Raw genomic sequence first — 22,985 nt, forward strand, 5'->3', positions numbered from 1 at the left:
ACTCATTAAAAACTTGTAAACAAGAGAGAAAACCTTTTACCAAGGGAATCAACACGTTCTCCTTCAACTAATTATCTGAATTCTGTTCAAATGGAAACAAAATAACTTTACTCGTTCAGTAACTGCTAACTTTGCCAAACCACGGCTTGCAAAAATATTAATATCGAGACAGCAGGTTTCGTGATATATCAGTCATGAGATTACTTTGAGGAAAATATAAATCCGCATTTTACCTTCGGGTTTTTCATTTATCGAAACAGTGCAACCAGTACATAGATTTAGTGATGGGTGTTCTTAGTAAAGAAATATTCGACAAGCACAATGATGTTAATTGTGATGTGTTCCACATATGGACTTCTAGTTGTTGGAATGCAAATTTCTCCACTTATTTCATGTGGAATGTTATTGTGGGATCTTCAAGGTTCCTTTTGCGAATTTATTTGGTGAGTTATTTCATTTTCTAGTCATAATGTATTTGTCATTGAATTTCACTAGTTCGGACTTCCAGTGTCTACTATATAAAATGAATTGAAATCCCTGAAACAACTAAAAAAGAAGAATTGAAAATGATTAGCCTGAAATGAAATAATAGTGAAATAAAATACAAGTAAAAATAGAACAATTCAATAAATAAAAATAAAGAAATGAAAAAAGAAAATAAAAATGAAAAGTGGAGAGATTCCAAGTCACGTTAATTCACGACGTTTCGATTGTTAGTATCTACAATCGTCTTCGGGTGATGACTAGACTGATTCCTCCGAGATATGACTATTTATAGGTCGTTCGAGTACTTTCACTCATCCCCGCTTTCCATTTTCCGCTTCACTGGTTCCGTGGGAGATGACCGTTTGGCGCGAGTTGGCCATTTTTCGCTTGATGATGGGTTTCCATATGTTGCGTATGTCTACGCTGGCTTGGCTGAATACGTTGTTGGACAACATGTAAGCGGTTTCCTTGAATTTCCTCCTGAACCAATGTTCCTCTCTGTGCAAGATCTCAGCTTGGGACCACTCGATGTTGTGTTGATGAGTCCAGACATGGTCTGCTATTCCCGATTTGCTGGTTTCCCCTCGCTGTTTGTGTTTATTGTGCTCGGCATTGCGAACATTCAATAGCCTCTTAGTTTCACCAATATAGGATTTTCCGCACTCACAGGGTATCCGGTAAATGCATATCTTGGAATCGCAGTCCGCGTTTGGTGGCCTGATTTTCGTGAGGCTGCTACGAATAGTGTTACCGGATCTGAAGCAGGTTCTGATGTTGTACTTGGAACCAATTCTGCTTATCCTCTCCGATAATCCTCTGATGTAGGGAAGTGCAAGCACTGGTTGTGACGGCTTCTCTTCCTTACCAGGCTCCTGCTGTCTTTTAGCCAAAATATTTTCTACCGTCGCTTCGGAGTAGCCATTCCATTGAAGATCATTTTTGATGATGTCTAGTTTTTTCTCGAGACCTTCCTTTGTGTTACAGAGCCCGAAAGTACGGTCTAATAGAGTCTTGATGATTCCTCTTATAGTTGATTGATGTAGGTTGAATTCGTGGTTCAGATACTGTCCCGTGTTAGTGGGTTTTTGGTATACAGATGTTTCCCATTTAGTGTCGGTCCTTTTCACCAAAACGTCTAAGAATGGCAATTCGCTGTGGATTTCCTTCTCTATTGTGAAAGTGATGGAAGGTCTCACGCTGTTCAGGAAGGCGTCTAGTTCAGTATTCTCATGGTTCCATATTATAAAGGTATCGTCAACATATCTCAATCAGACTCGAGGTTTCTTGTGGGCTTTTTCAGTGGCCAGAGTTTCAAACCACTCCATATATATGTTGGCTATGAATGGTAAAAGTGGCGATCCCATTGGCAGTCCTTCATCTTGTGTAAAGAATTCGTCCTCCAGTTGGAAATAACAGTTTCGTACACAGCATCCTAGTAATTCCATAACTACTTCTATAGGTAGATTCGTTCTCCAGCTCCATCAGTTCTCATCAGCTCCAGAGATTCGGCTACTCGTAACTTACCTAGATTTTAACTTCCCATAATACAACCATTACAAGGAAAAACATAGTCTTTTGTGAAGAATTCAAGGCATTTTGTCGAACTACTAGGATCGATCGAAGTCACACAGGAAGATCAACTGATTAGTTTCGACGTGCAAAGCCTTTACAGCAACGTTCCGGTCGAAGAAGCACTCCAAATCATACAGAGAAGCTATCTGAAGACGGGAACCTGAAAGAGAGAACGAACTCGAGAGAGAACTAGACATCATCAAAAATGATCTACAACGGAATGACTACTCCGAAGCGATGGTAGAAAAGATTTTGGCTAAAAGACATTAAGGGGTTCGGTAACACTATCCGTGGCAGCCTCACGAAAATCAGGCCACCAAACGCGGATTGCGATTCCAAGATATGCATTTACCGGATACCCTGTGAATGCGGAAAATCCTATATTGGTGAAACTAAGAGACCATTGTACGTTCGCATTGCAGAGTGAAAGAAACACACACAGTGAAGGGAAACCAGCAAATCAGGAATAGAAGACCATGTTTGGACCCATCAATACAACATCGAGTGGTCCCAAGCTGAGATCTTACACAGAGAGGAACACTGGTTTAGGAGAAAATTCAAGGAAGCCGCATACATGTTGTCCAACAACGTATTCAGTGAAGCCAGCGTTGAAATACGCAAACCCATCATCAAGCGAAAAATGGCCAACTCCGTCCAAACGATCATCTCCCACTGAACCAGTGAAGCGGAAAAAAATGGAAAGCGGAGATAAGTGAAAGTACTCGAACGACCTATAAATAGTCATCTCTCGGAGGAATCAGTCCAGTCATCACCTGAAGACGATTTTGGATACTAACAATCGAAACGTCGTGAAAGTCCGAACTAGTGAAATTCATTATGAAACATTGTCAATCACCTTCAAACAAACGATAAATTGATATGAAATACCTGAAAGAATCTATAGAAATAAAAAGATTAGCTGAGAAATAACAATTATATTGGTCAAAAAAACTGAAATTCAATGAAATAAAATACAAGATACAACAATCAAAAATTGAACTATTAACACGAGCTGAAAATGGAAAAAGTATCAACAATAAATGAAAATTAAAAAAAAATAAAAAATTGAAATATTCCAAGCCGAGTTACTTCACAACGTTTCGATTGTTAGTAATCACAATCTTCTTTAGGTGATGACTGGACTTATTCCTCCGAGATCTGACTATTAATAGGTCAGAGAAAGGACTCGAATGACCTTAGAGACATCTCCTTTATATCGGCAGGTGTAGGCCAAAACTCGCCGAATACACACTTTCTTATTGACGATAACTCCGGGCACTCGCTTAGGACATACCTGACAGATTCATCTTCTTATTCACATATCCTGCATAGAGATGTGTCCACTAGCACCATATCATGGAGGAGTTTCCTTAGTTGACAGTGACCAGTGAGAAAACCTACTGTTAATTGTAGGTTGTTCCTGGTCATCGCCAGATATTTCTTCGGCGCTAGCTTTCCAGGGTCGCCCAGGGTGATCCTAGCAAGATTTCTTCCTTTGATTTCATCCCATCTCTTTAGGGACTGAGCATGGGTGTGACATTTGGCCAGTTCCGCAATTGTCGAAGTCATTTGACCGTAGGTGTCACTGGATCCTTAATTTCTTAGTACAGCCGCTTCCTTGGCTAAAGAGTCGGCAATGCGAGTATCTTTACTCCTGTCGTGCCCTTTAATCCACCTCAGAATAATGTTATCTAAAGAGGCTTCGGCTAAATCTTGGTGGCACTCTAGAACTAGTCCTGAGATAACACGTTGTCTGTTCACGACTAATAGAGTTTGTCTACTATCAGTGTAGACTGGTTATTGAGATACCAGCCAGTTCTGTTCGAACCACGTTGGAATGTTTTCCATTCTCCACTTAAACCTTGGGCTTAGTGATCTGGAGTAAACTCCACATACTGAGGTTTCTTTGAATCTTGAGCCGTCTGTATATATGCTCATTGCATTTGTAGCATCTGACTCTAGGTTCTGTTTTATTTGTATTTTGTAGGGTTTATTAAACACAAACCTGGTTTCAATTGCATCACTGGCTGCCTGGTAATTTTGCAATAGAAAATATCTCCTGATTTCAATCTATCCTTTCATTTTGAAGTTCTCTGCAAAGTTTCAAGAAGAAATTCAGAGTCGGTGGTAAAGCTTTGTTCTCAACTTTATTCAATTTCACTCGTTAATTCATATTCATTTTTTGGCATAACCAGTATGCATGATGATTTTTCACGAGTTATCCAAGACAGAGAAAGTATTCTCCAAAATCGATTCAGAATTGACGAAGATGTGGAAATCTTACTCCGGGTGCTGCGAATTTGAAGTCAGGCGTTTTACGAAAAAAAGAACGAAAATAGAGTAAGAAATATTATCACTTGGTTCATAAAAAGTGTGTCAAGAAGAGTGTTACAGTTCTGATGCATTGGATTGTTAGTAACCTTCGACTTGAATTCTGAGTGTATTTGATTGATTATATTTCAGTTGAAGATGTTCCTGAGCATAGGAAAAAAGGATATGAAGACTATTATTTTAAATTTTCTGGTATCTGAAATGAGGTCCACCATGTATTCCACAGCCATGGGAGTTTTGATGTTGGCTGCAATTTGTTCTTTTCGGTAAGTGTACTCACTTGCTTTGAGAACTGTTCGAAGGAGACTGTCAATCAGTTTTCTTTTTGTATTAACCTGATAATAACGGGAAAACGTGGCATAATTCGGCAGGAAATTGAAGTTGACTTTGGTATAGTACAATTCCATAATACTAGGTACAAAATTCTCAGATTCTATATATCTTATCATAATGTTTTCCTCATCTGTTGATTTGATTTCCGTAGGCCACTGCAAGAGACAGATTGTAGCAAAAACGTCATTTCTGGGAGTTTGGTGCCTACTATTTGAAATTATAGTTCAATGAAACTATCACGTGATGGGATGAAGTTGACTTTTGAAAAGCTTCCGTATTAAATGGAGGACTGGTCTGGGATATCTTTCTGATCCTCCATATAAATTAAGGCTATGCATTGTGCTCTTGAAGTTTGCTTTCATTTCATCATTCATACTGGACTGAACATGAGAATTGTTAAAAGGTTCCTCCCAATGTTATCCTTCGAATACTCTTTGAGGCATGCAAGTCAATGTATTTTCCTTTAGAACAGGGGTCTCCAAACTACGGCCCGCGGGCCAAATCCGGCCCGCCAGTGTCATCAATCCGGCCCGCGACAGCCAATGATTTACTATCATCAATCTGGCCCGCGACAGCCAATGATTACCTGATTGTTGTTACTATTGCTGTGATAAGTTGAAGAAGAAAACACAGAATGATAAATACTCGGTTTTATTTACTTGCAAGGTAAAACTTAACGACAGAAATGATGACAAAGAAAACTTAAGTATCTAAGTTTAAGCATATTATTAACTAACAAATAATTGAAATGAATCACAATAAAACAAAAACACTAATGAGATTTATGTAATTGTGATTTTCCACCGATATTACTTTGTAGTTGTGGATCAATTTTACTTGTACCATCATTTATCAAAAGAGATTTAAGATGCTCATCGATTAATTGAGATTCGTAAACATTCTTTGTGTACTTCATCTTGGAAAACGTTTTCTCACACAAGTAAGTAGTGCCAAAAACAGAAAACAACCCACGAGCAAATTTATGCAAATTATCAAATTGTTCCAGTGGAAGACTTTTATAAAATTCCTACAAAGATGAATTTTGATATTTGTTCTTAAGCATATCACCGTAAATCAATAATTTCCATTTGGACTTCCGGAGCCAGGGTTTCAATGTCAGAATTAAAAGGATTTTGAAAAAGCTTAATTTCATTCGCAGTGACATCAAAATCTGAAAAACGAGTATCAAAGTTTCGATTGCAAAATTGACGGGCAATTCAGTCTCTGACTCTGCGCTTAAGGACTTTTCCGCAACTAAGCCAGCGTACGGCAGTATAATATGGTGAATCATTTTCACCAATCTGTTGAATAAACTCGCGGAATTGTCGGTGATCCAGCCCAGTGGATCTGATGAAGTTAACAACTGATATGACTGGTTTTAGAACTTCAAACATATCCAAACATTTTTCGCAGAAAGACTGTTGATGAATGATACAATGTAAGACTAATGGTTTTGAACCACCATCATTTTCTACAGTCTTTGACACAAGTGCAACCACTCCTTTATTTTTACCATACATATTTTTGCCTCCATCAGTTGTTATATATTTCAAATTTCTCCATCGAAGGTTCTTTTTATTAATGGCATTTTCAACTCCCTTAAAAATATCTGCCCCAGTTGTCGTGCCGTGAATACTATCAATATCATCCAATGCTAGAGAAAACCACTCATGATGTCCATTTTTGTCAGACAGTTAAGATGATATATTTTCTGCGATGTTTTGCACCCTCCGAGCCACGATATTTGCTGACAAACTGACACTTTTAAATACATTTACCTTTTCGAAGCATATTTCTTCGGCTACTGCAATCAAGCATTCTTTTATCATTTCTCCATCGGTGAATGGTTTGCCAAGTTTTCCGATTTCAAGAGCCACAGGAAAGCTGGCGCGAGTTGCAGACTCTTGTTCAGTATTCGCTTTGGTAAACAAAGATTGCTGCGATTTGAGTCCGCGTTTCAAAGCTTCAAATTTTTCCTTCCGAAAACTTCCTGTATACTTGGAGTAACTTTGAAGATGTTTCGATTCATAGTGTCGTTTAATGTTATAGTCTTTGAGAACAGCTATGGTTTCATTACAAATCAAACATAGCGCCTTATTACTGGACTCAATCACAAAATACTGAAAGTTCCATTTTTCTTGGAACAGCATATCAAAAAACGATAATGATGTTGAGAAAGTGAAAAAATTTTAATGGAGTTCTTGCCACATGGTCGTACGGTCATTAAAGAGTACTATCTTGAAGTTGTGTTTATCAGTTTACTCAAATATTTGACATGAAATCTTGATTTTTTATTTGCAGGTTGATATTTGGCAGAATACATTATTTCACTTTACTTTTTTTACCTGGATGTGTGTCTGGTCTGTCGTTACTAGTGGAATCCAAAAGTAACCAAGTGTTACACTCTCTTTTATATTTCAATTTGGTAAGTGATCACCGTTTTCAGATAAGAAAAAAATAGAAAAGGTTGATATAGTAGATGAAAGAAGTGAAATTTGACTCATATCGGAACACGGTTACAATGGCGGACATCGATGTTTCGTAGTGAGACACTTGTCTGGCTGCCTCTTCAGCGCCAATCTGGATAACATTACAAGATGAAGCAGTTAATCAATTCAGTAAATCACGACCTTATGTCACAAATGAGTTGAAAATACTCATGTCATAGATAATAGTACGTAATGACATTAATTCGCTTCTGTATCTGTAGAGTAGGGAGGGTGAGTGTAAGCCCACGCACTTAGGCCACATGTGACCCATTGTACATCCTCCCGAGGAGTTGTCCTCCTAGGTCGTCGTCCATCCTGTCCTTTCCAGGAAGGTGGACAGGTCGCTGGGAGACATCTCCTTTATATCGGCAGGTGTAGGCCAAGACTCGCCGAACACACACTCTCTTATTGACGATAACTCCGGGCACTCGCACAGGACATGCCTGACAGTCTCATCTTCCTGTTCACACATCCTGCATAGAGGTGTGTCCACTAGCCCCATATTATGTAGGTGTTTCCTTAGCTGACAGTGGCCAGTCAGAAATCCTACTGTAAGGCGTAGATTTTTCCTGGTCATCGCCAGATATTTCTTCGGCGCCAGCTTCCCAGGGTCGCCCAAGGTGATCCTGGCAAGATTACATCCTTTGATTTCATCCCATCTCTTTAGAGATTGAGCATGGGTGTAACTTTTGACTAGTTCCGCAATTGTCGAAGTCATCAGGCCGTGGGTGCCACTTGGTCCTAAAATTCTTAGTCCAGCCGCTTCCTTGGCTAAAGAGTCGGCAATGCGATTACCTTTACTCCTGTTGTGCCCTTTAACCCACCTCAGGATAATGTTATTATCTATCGAGGCTTTGGCTAAATCTTCGTGGCACTCTAGTGCTAGCCCTGAAGTAACACGGTGTCTGTTCAAGGCTAATAGTGCTTGTCTGCTATCAGTGCAGATTGTAATGTTTTTGCCAGAAATTCTTTTCTTGGTTATTTCTTTTGTGGCGATTGAGATACCAGCCAGTTCTGTTTGGACCACGCTGGTATTTCTTCCCATTCCCCACTTAATCCTTAGGCTTAGTGATCTGGAGTACACTCCACATCCTGAGCCTTCTTTGGTTTTTGAGCCATCTGTATAAATCCGTATTGCATTTGTAACATCTGACTCTGTGTTCTGCTTGATTTGTATTTTGTAGGGTTTATTAAACACAAACCTGGGTTCAATTGCATCACTTGTTGCCTGCAGCAGAGGTTGCGCAGTAAGCGCTTTCTGCCACAGGCCCAACCTCAATCGACCCATTCCTACTTCTAGGTTTACACCAGCCGTGTGCAATCGTACCATGGCCATTAACGCAACCTCCTTAACGTACAGGTCCAGAGGGGTCAGACCCGTGATTAATTCCATTGCCGCGGTTGGTGTTGTTCTCATGGCTCCTGTGATGTTTAAACAAGCCAGTCGCTGTATTTGGTATAATTTTTGGATGGCCGTTGCTTGTAGAACTTTAGGTCCCCATGCAATGGCTCCATACGTTAACATAGGTCTTATTATTGCAGTGTAGATCCAGGCGACTACACGGGGTGAAAGACCCCATGCGCGTCCCACTGTCCTCCGACATTGCTCATAAGCCACGTATGCTCTTTTTGCTCTACTCTGTAGATGAGAGTTCCATGTTAGCTTCTTGTCGAGGATAATACCAAGGTATTTCACCTCTTCAGAGAAGTTTAGTTGGCTTTTGAAGATTTCAGGAGGTTTTAAGCTCGTTAAACTTCTTTTCCTGGTGAAAAGGACCATCTCAGTCTTCTTGGGATTGATCGACAGTGAGTGTTCCTTACACCATGTTTCTATCAATTTGAGCCCATCCTGCGCTCTATCGCACAGTGTGTTTACAAATTTGCCGGTCTGCAAGATAACTATGTCATCTGCGTATGCAATTGTGTAGAATCCATTTTTGTTAAGGTGATTAATTAGGGTATCCAGAACTATGTTCCAGAGAAGGGGTGATAAGACCCCTCCCTGTGGACATCCCCTCATGACCAGTCCTTTTACTGTGATGTCTTCTACATTAATACTTATTGCTCTGCTAGAGAGCATCTGGAGTATCCATTCTCCTACTACCAGGGGTACATTCCTGGAGTGTAGTTGCTGGGTAATTGTTGGAAAGGTTGTTTTATCAAACGCTCCCTCAATATCTATGAATATACCTAGGGTGGATTCTTTGTTATCCAATGATCTCTCGATTCTGCCAACCACATGGTGAAGGGCCGAATCAGTAGACCTTCCCGGGGTATATGCATGCTGATTTGGATGAAGTGGGTTGTTAACAAGTACTTCATCTCTTATATACCGCTCACATAGTCTCTCCATGGTTTTTAAGAAAAACGATGTGAGACTAATTGGTCGGAATGCTTTTGGTAGGGTGTAGTCCATCCTACCTGGTTTGGGTATAAATACTACTCTTACTTCTCTCCACTTACTGGGAATATACCTCAGAGCTAGAGAGGCTCTGAATATTCCAACCAGGTGTGGCATAAGAGTGTCCAGTCCCCACTGAAGTAGGGCTGGTCTTATACCGTCAGGCCCTGGTGACTTGAAGGGGGAAAAGCTCGATATAGCCCATCTTATTTTGTCCTCATCAATTACTGTACTAGCATATTGCCAGTCATTTTGTGAGGGTGTTATTGGTACATCCGTCCAGTTCGCCGTTCCAGGAAAGACAGAACCTGGGAAGTGAGTTTCCATAAGAATCTCAGCACTCTCCCGGAGGTTGGCGGCTTTGTCGCCATTTTCCCTCGTCAGGATGCCGATAGTCTTATGGTGGTCATTTGAGAGTGCCTTCTGTAGCCTAGAAGCTAGTGGAAAGTCTTCGACTGCCTCACAATAGGCTCTCCAGGCTTCTCTTTGTTTTCGTCTGCAGACTTTTTTGAACTCTCTGAGGTTGGCTTGATATATAACCCAGTCCTCTTCGAGTCTTGTACGTTTTGCCTTGTTAAAGGTCGTTCTCGCTATCTTCCTGAGGTGTTCCAATTCAGGGCACCACCATGTGTTGGTTGTGCCATGCGTTTGAACCATCCTCATTGGACAGGATTCCTTATAGGCAGTGTCTATTTTGTTGTGGATAGATACTGTGTACCTTTCCAGTTCCTCATTGTTGCCAGGAGTCAGGACCTCTGTTTCCCGCAGAGCTCCTCTTAAGAGTCGATTGTAGAGATCTACATCCGTCCTCTTCGGGTCACGGGATTTTACAGTAGTCCTTATTTGATTCAATTCCATCCATAGGAATCTGATTTAAATTGAACGGGAAATAGTTTTAGGTGGGATAAATATTTGGGAAAGAAAGCTTTTGGTTTTCTTCTTCTCCATGTTCATACATTTTCCCAGAAATTATTTCCTCTTCAATTCAAACTAGATTTTAATATTATATTTTCGTGATTTCCGTGACAACATTTTTGACACTCTGACTTTCATTGTTTGTCTCAATTCTGTAGGATTAATTGCCGAACTTTATATTTCCAGGTTATAGAAACCATACTGAGGAAATCTAAAATCAGTTGGGAATGGGAAACAGTGATATTTATGAGTGTCAGTGGTTTGCTAATGCATTTTTTGACGAATAGGCACGATAAAATCGATTTTATCCACTTTTGGTGAGTTTTTCTTTGAAATGATTGAAAAAATTCCCTTCAATTTCAGCAAAATCTTTTATATAAACGTGAACAGTGGGCTGTTTGAAATCAAACATTCATCACTGTTCATAATTCGCACACGCTTTGCTCTTTACAGGCTCTCGAAAACGTCAAGAAGCCTGTCATGAACGGATCTCAACAATTTCAGGCAATGTTTACCTACTTTATGAGGAGTGTTGAGTGACACTAGGCTTTTCTAGTATTCTTTGAAACATGTTTCAATCGCTCTTTCAGTCTGATCAATATGTATAGTTTTTCGCAATCATGGCAACTCATTTCGTAAATCCCAGACGTTTCACTGTTGGAGTTGCTTCATACTTGTTGATGTGAACAATAAGATTTGAAAAGTGTCTTTCTGAAGACACTGAGTCCAATTTTTTGTAGACACTATATGAATTTACGTCTTCTAATTGACTTATCAACTAGGCTTACATGAAATACTCATTACTGTGTCTCTGATATTTGGTATCTGTAGAGAAGGGAGGGTAGATGTAAACTCACAGCACTTAGGCCACATGTGACCCATTGTACATCCTCACGAGGAGTTGTCCTCCTAGGTCATCCTCCATCCTGTCCATTCCAGGGAGGTAAACAGGTCACTAGGAGACATCTCTTTTATATTGGCAGGTGTAGGCCAAGACTCGCCGAATACACATGCTCTTTGTCAACTTTGAGTTGTCTCACGGTGGCCTTCGCGAAGGTTTTGGAAGGTGCAGCGATATTACTGTCGTTGCGCGGCTTCTTCTGCCTTCTTGTGGGTCCCTCCGTGGGGATGCACAAGTGAGGAAGCTTTCCTTTAGGGCCAGCCGATTCCTTGCCTTCGTTCAAGGCGGAACTCTTGGCGCCCGTCGCAGGAAGTGCCCTTGCTGTTGGAGGTGATCTGCTATACCTAGCGTCATTCCAAGCGGTAGATTGGGGTGGACATTTCTGTTCATCCCCAGCCACCGCCTTAGATTAAGGTGAGCACTTCTGTCCAGCCTCGGAATTGGTTTTGGTTTTTGTTGTTCCTGTTTCTGTATTGTTTTCATGTGTATTCCCACGAGTAGCAAAGAAATAGTTGGTCACCTCTGGCAGAACCCCGCATTACCAGAGGTAGGCTGATTACAATGAGGTTTCGCCCAGTTTCCCAAGAGGATCGTTCTTAACTGCATATCACCCTGCGGTCATTCAGCTGTTAGCACGATTTCTTACACCTCAGCTTGGGTAGGCTGGTCCACGGTGACATGTTTTGCAAAGGCTTTTGGGGGGTATTAGTTCCCCTCACCTTACTTATTTCTGCCACTGACCAGGAGTCCGGCGTCCACGTCCGCAAGGCCACATTGGCTTCCCGGACAGGGCCTCCAGTCCCCTGGCCGTTCCCCTAAACGCCACCTGGGGACGCGCCCAGGAAAAACATAAGCATATGGATAAGAGAGTATAGTCCCGTCTTTTGTTATGGGTAATGTTGGAAACTGGCAGAAAATATATGAAACTACCTACCTACTTAGTTTCCTCGAATTCCAAACTTTGTGTACTTCTAACAATTATGACATACGAGATCCCCATTGTTTAATAATTGGGGTTTCAACCTTTTTTCAGGTACTGCAGGATTGAAGATCTTGATCAGCGAAACGCACGTTGAAAAGAGTGTTGCAACTCTGGTGTGTGGGAGCAGTATTTTCCATATTTTTTTCCTGATTGATTCGCCGTTACTTAATGAAGATCAATAGTAATTTCAGAAACTACACCATACGATTTGATTTCCCGAAACTTCATTTGAGAAATATATCACGACATGTTTCGCTAACACAGTTGAAGAAGCTACTGTTGAAGAAGCTACTGTGTTAGCGAAAAAAGTCGTGATATATTTTTCAAATGAAGTTTGTGGATATCAAATCGTAATAATAGGGGAACTCAAGCGGGGATTTTGGGATTTACTTAAGCGCGGCAGATTAATATACAGGGGGATACCTTGTACCCGGTTAAGTACCTCCACCAAATATGAGCCCCATATATAAGGCCGCCTGTGAGGGATAAAGGATCAGATCAGTGGAAAAAAAATTGATCATCAAAAATTCTCGAGCGCGTCAGATTAAGGTAGGGTGAGTTAATTACTTGCGGGGAAGTGTATATTCCAGTAATCTGATAATTTGAGAGTAGCGTAAAGAAAGGGGAGGGCAGCAAAGTTGTGAAAAAATAACATCATTTCGACATTCTCGAGCGTGACTAATTTTTTTTATTTTGAAGGAAATAATTCAAGGATAACGAAAAATTTATAATCTGACGATTTCCGCAAGCCGAAATAACAAAAATTCGTCGATAAAGTTTAATGCGTGCAGCTGTGTGATAGCTATATTTCCCTCTCCGAGTTTCTATTCCTCTATTCTCTATTCACTTTTTTTCTATCTACTACTTTCTCACTCCGTCCCCCACTCTGAATTTTGTTGCCATGACGCCATCACAGCTGATCACAGAGACTTGTTCGTGATAAAGATGATGATAAATGAATCAATTAATTGATGGATGTAGCCGTTACTACGTGGTAGGAAATCATAATGAAGAAAAGAGAAATTAAACTTTCTATGTTTTTACCACTTTTATTTGTAACTGACGTTACTGCAGTTTCATCCTATAAGGACATTTTTAAACTTATACAATATATAAGGACATTGTCAAACTTATACAATATATAAGTTTGAAAATGTCCTTACAGGACGAACCTGCAGTAACGCTAGTTACAAATAAAAGTGGTAAAAACATATAAAGTTTATTTTCTCTTTTCTTCATCAATTAATCAATTCATTATAAAAAATTAAATTTTTTTGAGCATTTTTCAACATCATTTTCTTACAAATACAAGTATTCTACTTAAAAAACATACACTTATTTATTTGCATGATATTTCCTGAGCTTTCCAATTGATTAAGTACAATGAATTGAAAAAAAAAATTAAAAATATATTTTGTTTTTGTCAGATTAAGCGAATCCCTCTAAATAATCGTAAGATTATGAGACAGCACGTCTAAAACATAAAAATGAACTTTATATATCTTAATCTGACGCGCTTGAGTATTTCAAAATGGCGAATTTTTTTGCACATTACAATAATGGCCGCGAGTTTGCGTCAGATCGGAATCGTCAGATTACTGAATGAGAGCATTTTTTTGTTACACTCAACACCCCCTCAGAAAATCTGACGCAATGGATTAAATTTTTTTCTTTTCACTTTCAACCCTTATGTACAACTACCCACATCGAGTATGTCTATGCAACAGTATTTTTTAACATATTTAAAAATCTATAGTCGTTTCCTCCACCGATGAAAAAGTATATATTATATAACATTTTTTTCTCCTTATCATCTAAGCTTTGCAACCTAATATGTCTCAATGACGCTCGAGTAAATCCCCATTTTCCATCGTGGGCTCCCCTGCTATAAGGTGTAGTTTATGAAATTATTTTCCATATACTGGTTATGTGAAATCAAAGTTTTCATGGTTATTTTTTTGTGTCAACGACATCGACTACTAGATTCAATGTTTCGTGTTCTGAATATGGTATGTTGGTGTTTCCCGAAACATAACTGCCAAAAATGTAACAACAATGCTAACGAATCACCTCTGATTAGATACATTCTCGCGAGAAGTATATCTGATCGAAGGGAGATTCGAACTCACGATATTTGGATCTGGATGGACAAAATATCCATTATTTTGTCTTGGTGTCACCGGCATCGACTACATTGGTCATTAGCCTCGTGTCCTGGGTAGGCAATGTTAATAACTCCACGACCCGCCTAGGGAGCATCATGACTATTCGCAGTCCGTCAGCCATGTAACGTTGTAGAATCATCTCAACTTCAACTAGATACATTTTCTCGAGAAAAATATCCGATCGAGGTTGGGATCAAACTCACGACCTTCCAGTCGTGAGTCGGGTGCACTACCACTGCGCAAATTCACCGCTAGAAGATCCCAAGTACCGCTGTTATGATTATTTCCTTCACTCTTTCAGATTTATCATATAGATATTCTTGTAAATTTTCAGGTTCTATACACCACCAGTGAAGGACGGAAACTGTGAAAAACTTCAAACCACTTGTTCCCACGAAAAAACCTGTCCAGTTTTTGTTTATCAGGTAGCATTATGCACTCTCAATTCATGTCAACTGAACTAGAGCTGTTCTTTTAGGGCTTTTGGAAATATTTCGTTCTAGGGTACGGTGTAAATATAATCAAAAAGCTACTAACCAGAATGGGGAGTATAGTGAAAGAACCATCGAATATACTCAGAATGTGTTTCAATAGATCGAATTTATATTTTGGTTCATTCATTGGGAGTTACGTGGCAATAAATAGGGTAAGAGGATCCTTCACTTACATTTTCATTCATTTTCGTGGTCTATTCCTTCAAATAAGAGTTGAAACATATGTAAGAACATTCTGCAATATTTCACAAAAAACCGAAAAAATACTCTTCTCTGTCTTTCTACTTCGCAGTTCATATGGAAAACCAAAAATAAATATGCAGACCATTCACATATCAATTCAAAACAATACTGGATGAAACAAATATTCACCTTTATTTGAATTTCAAATTATTCATTTGAAGATTGTCCAAACGATGAAGGCATTCAAAAAATCTCACAGTAATTCACACTCACATCTCTGAGTGGATATGATTAAGCTTATAAACTTCAGATTTCTCCATCTTGTCCACTTTATGGCATTGAAAAGAAATATATACGCATATGAGTGCATCTGTATCTGTACTTATTAGTTTAATTTATTTTTTTTACATCCATGTACTTCTCATTTTCAATTATTCAACATTCATAAATCATTGATTTTATCATATGGACTCGTTGAAATAACTATATATTATTAGATATTAATTTATTATGATCTACTCTTTACTTGCTCTCACATCATGTATTATATTTTTATTGAACGTTTGTAAATTAGGGTAACCCAAATAAATAAATACTACTACTACTATCTGACATGTGGCCTAAATGCCACTTCTACATTGTTTTTTCTGGAAGTGTCAGCCAGGCCACATGCCAGGTTATATAATTTCCCTTCCAATTAATATTACTGGAGTTTTTTTCCAACATCAAATCATTATTTTTGACACCTCGACACGTGTTTCGAGCACCAAGTGATCATCATCTTCAAAGAGGAAGATTAAAACTAGAAACTAATGCGAGCTAACCCTATTTATGCTATATAGGTATCCCATACAGGTAAACCATCCAGGCGTACCACCCATACAGGTATACAAACCTAAATCAATTTTACAATTTTGCCTTATCTATCATTTTACAATATATGTTTACAATAAACAATTTTGTTGTTTTATATAAACATATATTGTAAAATAATAAATAAGGCAAAATTGTAAAATTAATTTAGGTTAATATATGTTTATATAAAACAATTTTATTGTTTTATATAGACATATATTGTAAAATAATAGATAAGGCAAAATTGTAAAATTAATTAAGGGTAATATATGTTTACATTAAACAATTTTGTTGTTTTATATAAACATATATTGTAAAATAATAGATAAAGCAAAATTGTAAAATTAATTTAGGTTAGGTTTAACAATTTTGTTGTTTTATATAAACATATACTGTAAAACAATAGATAAGGCAAATTGTGAAATCAATTTAGGTTGGTATACCTGTATGGGTGTAACGCCTGGATGGTTCACCTGTATGGGATACCTATATAGCATAAATACCATATAGCATTAGTTTCTAGTTTTAATCTTCCTCTTTGAAGATGATCACTTGGTGATCGAAACACGTGTCGAGGTGTTAAAAATAACGATTTGGTGTTGGGAAAAAACTCCAGTAATATTCATTACTACACCAAAGGTTCCAAACAGTGCATCATAAATTCCCTTTCAATGCCAAAGATAAAATGGACAAGATGGAGAAATCTGGAGTTTATAAGCTTATGAGACCGGAGTGTAATAGTGTTCATGTGGGAATCGACCATAACTGGCTAGATCCATGCCATGCTGGTAAACTGAATTGCAACTACGATTCTCTTCAATGCGAGGCCATTCGGTTCAGGGTCATCAGAGGCTGCCCTCAAGGTGAGGTACTTTCTCCCCTCCTATGGTCGCTCCTGATGGATAGCCTGCTTGATGCACACGACAGGAGAAAAATAGATCCGCAAGCAGATGACCTCGTCATCCTGGGAAGGTACACGTCAGAAAAGGTAGCTTGTAATATCCTCTGAAGCACGTTGGACGTTGTTCATAGTTGGTGCCTGAGGAAGCAGATGTCTGTCAACGCCAGCAAAACTGTGATACTCCCCTTCACCAGGAAGATAAAATTTGACGATTCAACGCCACTTCCCCCTCAATGGTAAGGTTATTCTATTCGGAACGGAGGTGAAATATCCTGGTATTGTCTTTGATAAAAAACTCACCTGGAACGCTCACTTGGAAAAAGTTTCGCACAAAGCCAGACTGTCCCTATGTGATAAAACTTGGGGTTTGGGTCCCATTTGATGTATGTGATGATAGTCAGACAAATGATCACTTCAAGGCGTTTATTCACCCTTCTAATTTTGATACCAAACAGTTGTTGGACTATAGTAGGGACAAACTACAATGTCTAACAGGCCTTCTTACAGGTCACTGTCATTTGAATCATCATATGCAGAGACTTGGACTGTCGGAAATCGCCTCTGTTCGGAAAATTATGAAACAGCAAAGCATATACATTGTGCCTGCCCCGCTGGGGACCGAATCAGGTTTTTAGAGTTCGGCAGAGCCGAAGTTTTATTTTTCATAATAATATTCTACCACGTAGTGACAATTTATTTATGAAATGAATACAGAATCAAATAAAATATACAGACTCAAAATGTTAAATACCACTTTCAGATGTTATCCTGTTACCTTCCGAAAACTAGAATGTCCGAAACTTTCCATGGGCTCATTGCTGGTCTAATATCTGGACTCACATATGCCATTTCTCCAAACATTCATGTCCTAGTAATCGCAATTACTACTCTGCTACAGGTAGGTTCAATCACAGAAATATATTCTCTCAAAATATTGTATGGTATTCAAGAACTGTATATTGTTTTCAGATTTCATATAATAATATTAGCAAACATCTGAAAATAACCAACCATTACTGGAATCGTTTGGTGATCTACGTGCTGTGTCAGGGATATCTCATACATCATAAATTCTGCTACCCAAAAGCATGTGCTCCTTATTATAGCAAAATGATAGATGCATGTACAAACAACGTGTAAGTATGAACGTATCGAGCTGATTTCATTTCTTAACATTCTGAAGGTTGCACAAATCAATCTAATACAAACTACAGAGATAGTAACCTGCCTAGGGAGCTATGCGACTGTATTTCAAGCAGAAATAGGTTTTCAGTTAATATTTAAATTTTTAATTCTAATATAATAATTTTTTTCCAGAACTGTGGACGTATGCAAACACTTTATCAAGACTTTTTCTCTGTGAGAAAATTATAAAAAGCATGAAGAAGATTTCAGTTGATTCATGTGCACCCCATCTTCAGACTGACTGAATAACCAAAATTCAAATGATATATATACTTACTCAATAAATGCATTCGTGAATCAGTATATCATTGATCAATTCAGTCAACTATACAAATATATATAGCAAGTTAAATAAAATCTTGTAAAAAAGGCATGGAATATGCAATTAAAATGTTGCCTGTATCAAATGAATTTGACGACTTACCTAAAAATTTATGCAATACTGGTTGTACCAAAAATTTGTGATTTATAAGACGTGCGGACGAGCGTTGTCGTGGAGCAGGATAGTACCTCTTCTGCTACTGGTGCAATTTTCGGTACATTTACTTTAATATTTATAAAAAACTCAATAAGAAAACAGATATTTCTTATGTTCATGTATTGATTATCGTGAGTGGTTAGTTTTATTCATAAAGTCACCGGTATAACTGATGGATGTTCGCGTTGAAAAGTAAGACCTCGTAAACCCTTATCTCGTGCAGCTTTCGACTTTTAAGGGAAATGCATCTACTTAACCTGTTTTTCTATTGAAGATAGGTTTTATGCAACTGATTTTTTCCTACAAGAATAAATCGAAAACTAAGAAAATGTTTCTTTTCGTTTCGTACTTCATCGAATGATTGGACATTAGTTTCATATGCAACACGAATACTTTTCCCACATACCAGAACTATTACATTTTCTGACGGCAGTTTCACCAAGTTGGTGTAATCAGATGATGACCAAAGTTATTGTAATGAATCTGAAGGGGGCAATGTAATGAATCTGAAGCCGGCCCTAACCGTTATCTCAAACGCCAAACATATGACTCACCGCGAAAGGAATGCAATCGACGAACCGCCTCGAAAATTATAGATGAGTGCCGAAACGACTAGAGAGATCTGCAGTGATCGTTGCCGATATATAAACTCGGCCTCCCGTCGTCAGAGGGAGTCTGTATCTAGAAAGTGAATCGTGCGTTTAAAGAAAGAATTCTAACCGTGAAGATAAATTAAGCGTTAGTTGGTAAGTGTTGTATATAAATTAGTTGTAATAGTGAAATATTGTTGAAAATAAATTTGTTTGAGACAATTAATTCTTTGATTCGTTACATTATTCTTTTGTTAATTCGAAAATGGTCGGCCACTTCGGGAAGAGTGTTAAAGAATGTTATAGTTATTAACGTTACAAGGTCGATATCTGATGAGGTTGAATTATAACAACCGAATCCGTTATTTGCGTATCGGCCGTGTGTCCTTCAAAAATTTTAGGATTCCCGCTGAAAGATTACGTTTTGATTTAGATTTAGTGTTGATTTACTACCGAAAATAACTCAAGACCGATATCAGAAAGAATATAAAAATTTTGAAAATGCCGCCGGCCGGTAAAATATTTTAATAATAATAATAATATTTTATTATCCACTTGACCATGCATTGTATGGGATTCGTCGGATACACAGAAATCATTTTACCTAATGAAAATACATTAAGAAACGGATGGAGGCTGTTAACTAACTTTTCAATTGCCATCTGAATACCGTCAAATCAAAATAACGGTATGGGATCACAAAAAAATTTGAAAAAATAATCATATTTTAAATAAAATTTTATTGTGCTCATGAGCGAATATGACACTTGTTTCCCGTAATGAGTGAATTGAATATAGGTACTATTTTTTGTTACATTTGAATATACTAATCATTCGGTCGCATTTCCAACAATGGACATGAATAATCATCACTGTGAATATGTACGAGTATACTGCTCAAACTAGTGAATTCATTTATCAAAAATATTGATACACTGAGAAAAATAAACGTATTTTTAAATACTACAACAATATTTGTAGTATTTCAAAACTTCCCACCCCTAGTCACCACGTCAATTTAGATATCGAGGGTGAGTTTAAAACCAGTGCCAGTGGTATTTTAGGTTTAACACCCTTACCCCTAGCTACCCCCACTTAATAATTTTTTAAATGGCACCCTCTATCTTGTAACAGATCATTTTAAAGATCTTAAAAATCCTCACTCAACCCCGTTTAGAAAACTCGAATTCCTGTCGGACTTTTGTAAATGTTTCATTATTAATTGGTCTGCATGTGTCAGTAATCCTGTGTCTTAGATCCTGAATGTCCTGTGGGGGAGTTTTGTATACCACTGTCTTCAAATAACCCCAGAGAAAGAAATCCAATGGCGTTAAATCCGGAGATCTCGCCGGCCATTCCAGAGCGCCTCTTCTGCCAATCCATTTGTCAGGATACCGTTGATCGAGCCACTGTCGGACATGCAATGCGTAGTGTGACGGTGCGCCGTCCTGTTGAGAATGTAAATTTTGTTTATCCAAGAGCGGGTTGTCTTCTTCATCAACTTGACTGTGTTATGAGTGGATCGATTACATTTTCCAATAAGTTTAAATACAATTGACCAGTTAAATTAAAAAAAAAATAGGGCCAATTATTTCATTTCCCAGAATTCCAACCAGACGTTTATTTTTTGTGGATATTGCGTATGATCCTCTCGAAACAAGTGTGGATTTTCATTATCCCAGTATCTACAGTCATGCTTATTTACAAAGCCATTAAAAAAAAGTTGATTCATCACTGAAGCAAATATTTTTTATTAAATTCGGGTCCTTTTGAATTTTCGCAGTCATTACTTCACAAAATTCAATTCTCCTATCATAGTCATCCTCACTTAGTTGCTGAAGAATACGCATTTTGTAAGGAAAGAACTTGTTTAGTTTTAAAACTTTGTGTATAGAACCAACTGAAATATTTACTAACTTAGCGACTTTCGAAATTGAAGTAGTAGGCTCAACAGCGAATTGACCTAAAATCTCAATCTGTGCTGCTTCCGTAAGAACTCTCGGCTGCTTTACTGCTTTGTTGCACACAGAACCGGTCTCTTCAAATTTTTTAACAAGGTCTAGAATATATCGATGACTCACATTTTGGCCTGCATGCCTTTCATTAAAAACCCGGGCTGTTCTACGAGCACACCTATCTTCAGCACCATAAACAAAAATATTTCCAGTTCTTTTTTGTAAAGTGTACACCATTACGATTTGTATTACTGTCAATGCAACTGACACCATTTGAAAAACAGTATGAAATCAGGAATTACTAATTCTGATAAATGTTTCCACCATTTAATTGTAACTGACGCCAAGAAACAACTGTGTGCCTTTATCTCACTCTCAGCTAAAGCAAAAAACTCTGTGTAAAAAAGAGACATAAACATACCGTTATTGAGTCAGTGGTAACGGTTCCATAAATTTTTGCATTTTGTTATAATTCATTTTCTTTTTGCCCTATTTTACGAAAACGGATCAACCAATTTCAGTTTTCTAAACGGGGTTGATTGAGGATTTTTAAGATCTTTAAAATAATGTGTTACATATTTACGTCATTTATAAATCATTTTTGTGATCATTTCATTACGAGAAACTATTTCTTCATACTATTTTGGTTCATTTAGAGACTTCTCACGGAACTCACGGAATCCATCATATGAGTAATGCTTTGTAAATGTAGTATTCGGCAGATAAGAATTAACAAAATGTTCAAAGTTCAAAGTTGCCTGATCGTGTTCGTTTCACCATTCTCGAAGGGAGATTTTTAGTGACAATAAAAGGTTTTATATCTTCATGTAGATGTGAAAGAAATTGTCATCTTGTGCTGATAGTAAGCAAGTAGAATTCAATGTTACGAAAGTCCGGAAATAATTTTTTTCAAAGGTGAATGTGACAAAACCAGCCAAAATCACAAATCTTTTCAAGAATATTTTTGATGCCTGGCTGCCCCTGTGAATATAGTTTAAAAAACTAAAAAACACGCTTTTAAATAACATAGAACTAAAAAGTTGAAAATAACTTTTTTAAAATAAACTTGAAACAATAACGAACGAATTATTGTCAAAGAAGCGACGTGCGCTTGATATACAAAAAATTTGGCACAAAGCGCCCACGCTTTTTTCACAAAAATACTAGTATTTTTCGTTCGTTATTGTTTTAAGCTTATTTTAAAAAACTATTTTTAACTTTTTACTTACGATGCACTGTTTGGAACTTTTGGTATAGTAATGGATATTACTGAAGTTTTTTCCCACCACCAAATCGATATTTTCAACACCTCGACACGTGTTTCGATCACCAAGTGATCATCTTCAAGAGGAAGATTGAACTGAAAACTTTTCGAAGCTAACCCTATTTATGCTATTCAGGCATACCATACAAGTATACCATGCAGGTATACCACACATACAGGTATACCATACCTAAATTAATTTTACAATTTGCCTTATCAATTATTTTACAATATATCCTTAAGGGAGGCAATATAGTTTCGACACCGTTGGGTTGGAAACTTGTAAGTTCCGTTTCAGTTGAGGGGTAAGTATGTTGTCGCATTTCTCGTCTGTTCAATTAGATCACTTACTTTCAGGTGAGCACTGATAATGACGAAAGTCGAAAGCGCTTTGCAAGAATTTTAAAAATTATACACTTTAATACAAAAATCCTCTTCGATTCATCAATTCAATAAAAGAAATACTTTTTTCAAATGAAGGAATACATGTAAAGTGAGTTCGGAT

At 37.9% G+C, this 22,985-nt stretch overlaps 1 protein-coding gene across 2 annotated transcripts; it reads left to right on the forward strand.

The window, feature by feature from the left end:
* The first annotated feature begins 42 nt into the window (after positions 1–42).
* LOC111503213 (transmembrane protein 135) lies at positions 43–18,496 on the forward strand. 2 transcript variants are annotated; one of them, XM_023157462.2, is made up of 9 exons: positions 43–443; positions 4,522–4,655; positions 7,024–7,147; positions 10,714–10,844; positions 14,910–15,000; positions 15,054–15,221; positions 17,769–17,906; positions 17,978–18,144; positions 18,326–18,496. In XM_023157462.2, the coding sequence occupies exons 1-9, from the start codon at positions 285–287 to the stop codon at positions 18,369–18,371; spliced, it is 1,158 nt and encodes a 385-aa protein (XP_023013230.2). In that variant the 5' UTR covers positions 43–284; the 3' UTR covers positions 18,372–18,496. The 2 variants fall into 2 exon arrangements, with proteins under 2 accessions (XP_023013230.2, XP_074039141.1); XM_074183040.1 differs by lacking the exon at positions 4,522–4,655 and having other exon boundaries at positions 312–443.
* The last annotated feature ends 4,489 nt before the right edge of the window (positions 18,497–22,985 follow it).

This window comes from Leptinotarsa decemlineata, unplaced genomic scaffold (assembly GCF_025532065.1).
Source record: "Leptinotarsa decemlineata unplaced genomic scaffold, Ldec_3_MD MMD2_tig00026330_RagTag_RagTag, whole genome shotgun sequence".
In the NCBI taxonomy this organism is placed as follows: domain Eukaryota; kingdom Metazoa; phylum Arthropoda; class Insecta; order Coleoptera; family Chrysomelidae; genus Leptinotarsa; species Leptinotarsa decemlineata.